Here is a 1,838-nt window from a genome sequence, read left to right as displayed (position 1 = left end):
TCTCCAAGGCTTCTCGCGAGCGTTTGTTGCTTTCCCAAATTGCAAGAAGAGCCCCGTGACCAAACACATATGTGCCTGGATAAACGTAAGTTTACCAAAAAGGAGCAAAAATGGTTAATTGTATGACAACAAGGACACTTTTGTAGCTAATTTCTCGTTCTTACTCTTTTGCAAGGCTGTGCCATTAATAAGTTATTCTCCACAAAACACAAACACAATTCAAATCTATAAAGATACACATATAAAACAGTTCACAGTTGGACAACAAGACATATAATAACAAATGTTTAAGCTAATTTGCATTAATAATTACCTTCGCAAGGAATTTCCATTTTTAGATTTTTAAAACTCAAATGAAGATATCTAGATTCGATTAGTATGGGTCATTCATAAAAATTAATTAGGAAAAAAAATAGGTTTATGCACCAAAATCGGATTTTTTACCCATTGTGCTGTGAGCCATTTTGGACTCACTATAAAATTCGAGGAAAACGACCACATAAGGTGTATCTAGCAGTCTTCTGCTGTTTTTCAACCAAGGCAGTACACCTAGAGGTGGTCACAGACTTGACTACCCAAGCCTTCCTGGCGGTGTTAAAAAGATTTTGCGGACGACGAGGATTACCAGCGAAAATCTATAGCGACAACGCGACTAATTTTGTTGGAGCCTACAACGAACTATCAGAAGTAAAAGAAGCAATTTTCGCCGAAGAGGCACAAGCACTGATACACAAGACCTGCGCAAATCTGAGCATAGAATTCAAGTTTATACAACCTCGGGCACCCCATTTCGGAGGCCTATGGGAAGCCGCGGTGAAATCAGCCAAGCACTTACTGAAACGAACACTATATACCGCTACACTAACTCATGAAGAACTTGAAACCATAGTCATCGATATTGAAGCTATTTTAAATTCTCGTCCTTTGACACCCGTCTCTTCCAGCCCGAGGGATCTCACGGCATTAACGCCAGGGCAATTCCTGATTGGAGAACCTCTAACGGCATCACCTGATATTCACCAATCAAGGCGACGCACAGGGTTACTCACTCGGTGGAAGCGGATCGAACAACTACGAAAGGAATTCTGGACACGTTGGAGCCACGAGTACTTACATGAGCTACAGAATCGATCGAAGTGGACAAGAAGTTGCAAAACAGTAAAGATTGGTGATCTGGTTATAATAAAGGAAGACAACATCGCTCCGTTGAACTGGCCCCTGGGACGCATCGTAGCAGTCCATCCTGGTAAAGACGGCGAGATCCGAGTGGCAGAAATTCGGACAACATCCGGCAATATAACTCGTGCCATACATCGACTGGCGGTGCTACCAATCAACGATAAGAAGAAAGAAACCGACCTATAAAAAAAAAAAAAAAAAAAAAAAAAAAAAATGCTTGTCTTAACAATGGTACTCATCTGGGTGATACCCGGACTGACTCTGCCCACACCCCCTCCACCTGAAAGGAAGGCTAATAACCCGGTTGTCATCACACCAATCAACAACGTAACCGGGAAGCCACTGATAGGATATCAATCAAATCTGCCGAATGGACACTCATCACATTTTTTGATCTCAGTCAGCTGGCCCGAGAGATCGAGACGGTCAAACGAGGCATCCAATCTATAAAACAATGGTGCCCAACGGCTTACGAGGTCTGTCCCACGATCATACAAACATTGCAACAGGAAGTGGCAGAAATCCAAGATGCTGATCAGTTAATGCATCATCAACGGCAAAAACGCGGAGCACTGAACATCGTTGGAAATATCGCGAATGGGCTGTTTGGAGTACTCGATGATCAGTACGCCAAACGGATGGAAGAAATTATTGGTAAA

At 42.6% G+C, this 1,838-nt stretch overlaps 1 protein-coding gene across 1 annotated transcript; it reads left to right on the top strand.

Moving 5' to 3' along the window:
- The first annotated feature begins 420 nt into the window (after positions 1–420).
- LOC123258382 lies at positions 421–1,365 on the top strand. Its single transcript, XM_044718251.1, has one exon. The coding sequence runs from the start codon at positions 421–423 to the stop codon at positions 1,363–1,365; it is 945 nt and encodes a 314-aa protein (XP_044574186.1).
- The last annotated feature ends 473 nt before the right edge of the window (positions 1,366–1,838 follow it).

This window comes from Drosophila ananassae, unplaced genomic scaffold (genome assembly GCF_017639315.1).
Source record: "Drosophila ananassae strain 14024-0371.13 unplaced genomic scaffold, ASM1763931v2 tig00000260, whole genome shotgun sequence".
NCBI classification, from domain to species: Eukaryota; Metazoa; Arthropoda; class Insecta; order Diptera; family Drosophilidae; genus Drosophila; species Drosophila ananassae.
This window is presented reverse-complemented; position numbering and strand designations above follow the sequence as displayed.

Excerpts from the sequence above, each read along its gene's own strand:
- LOC123258382 (XM_044718251.1), top strand. The coding sequence starts at position 421 with ATGCACCAAAATCGGATTTTTTACCCATTGTGCTGTGAGCCATTTTGG.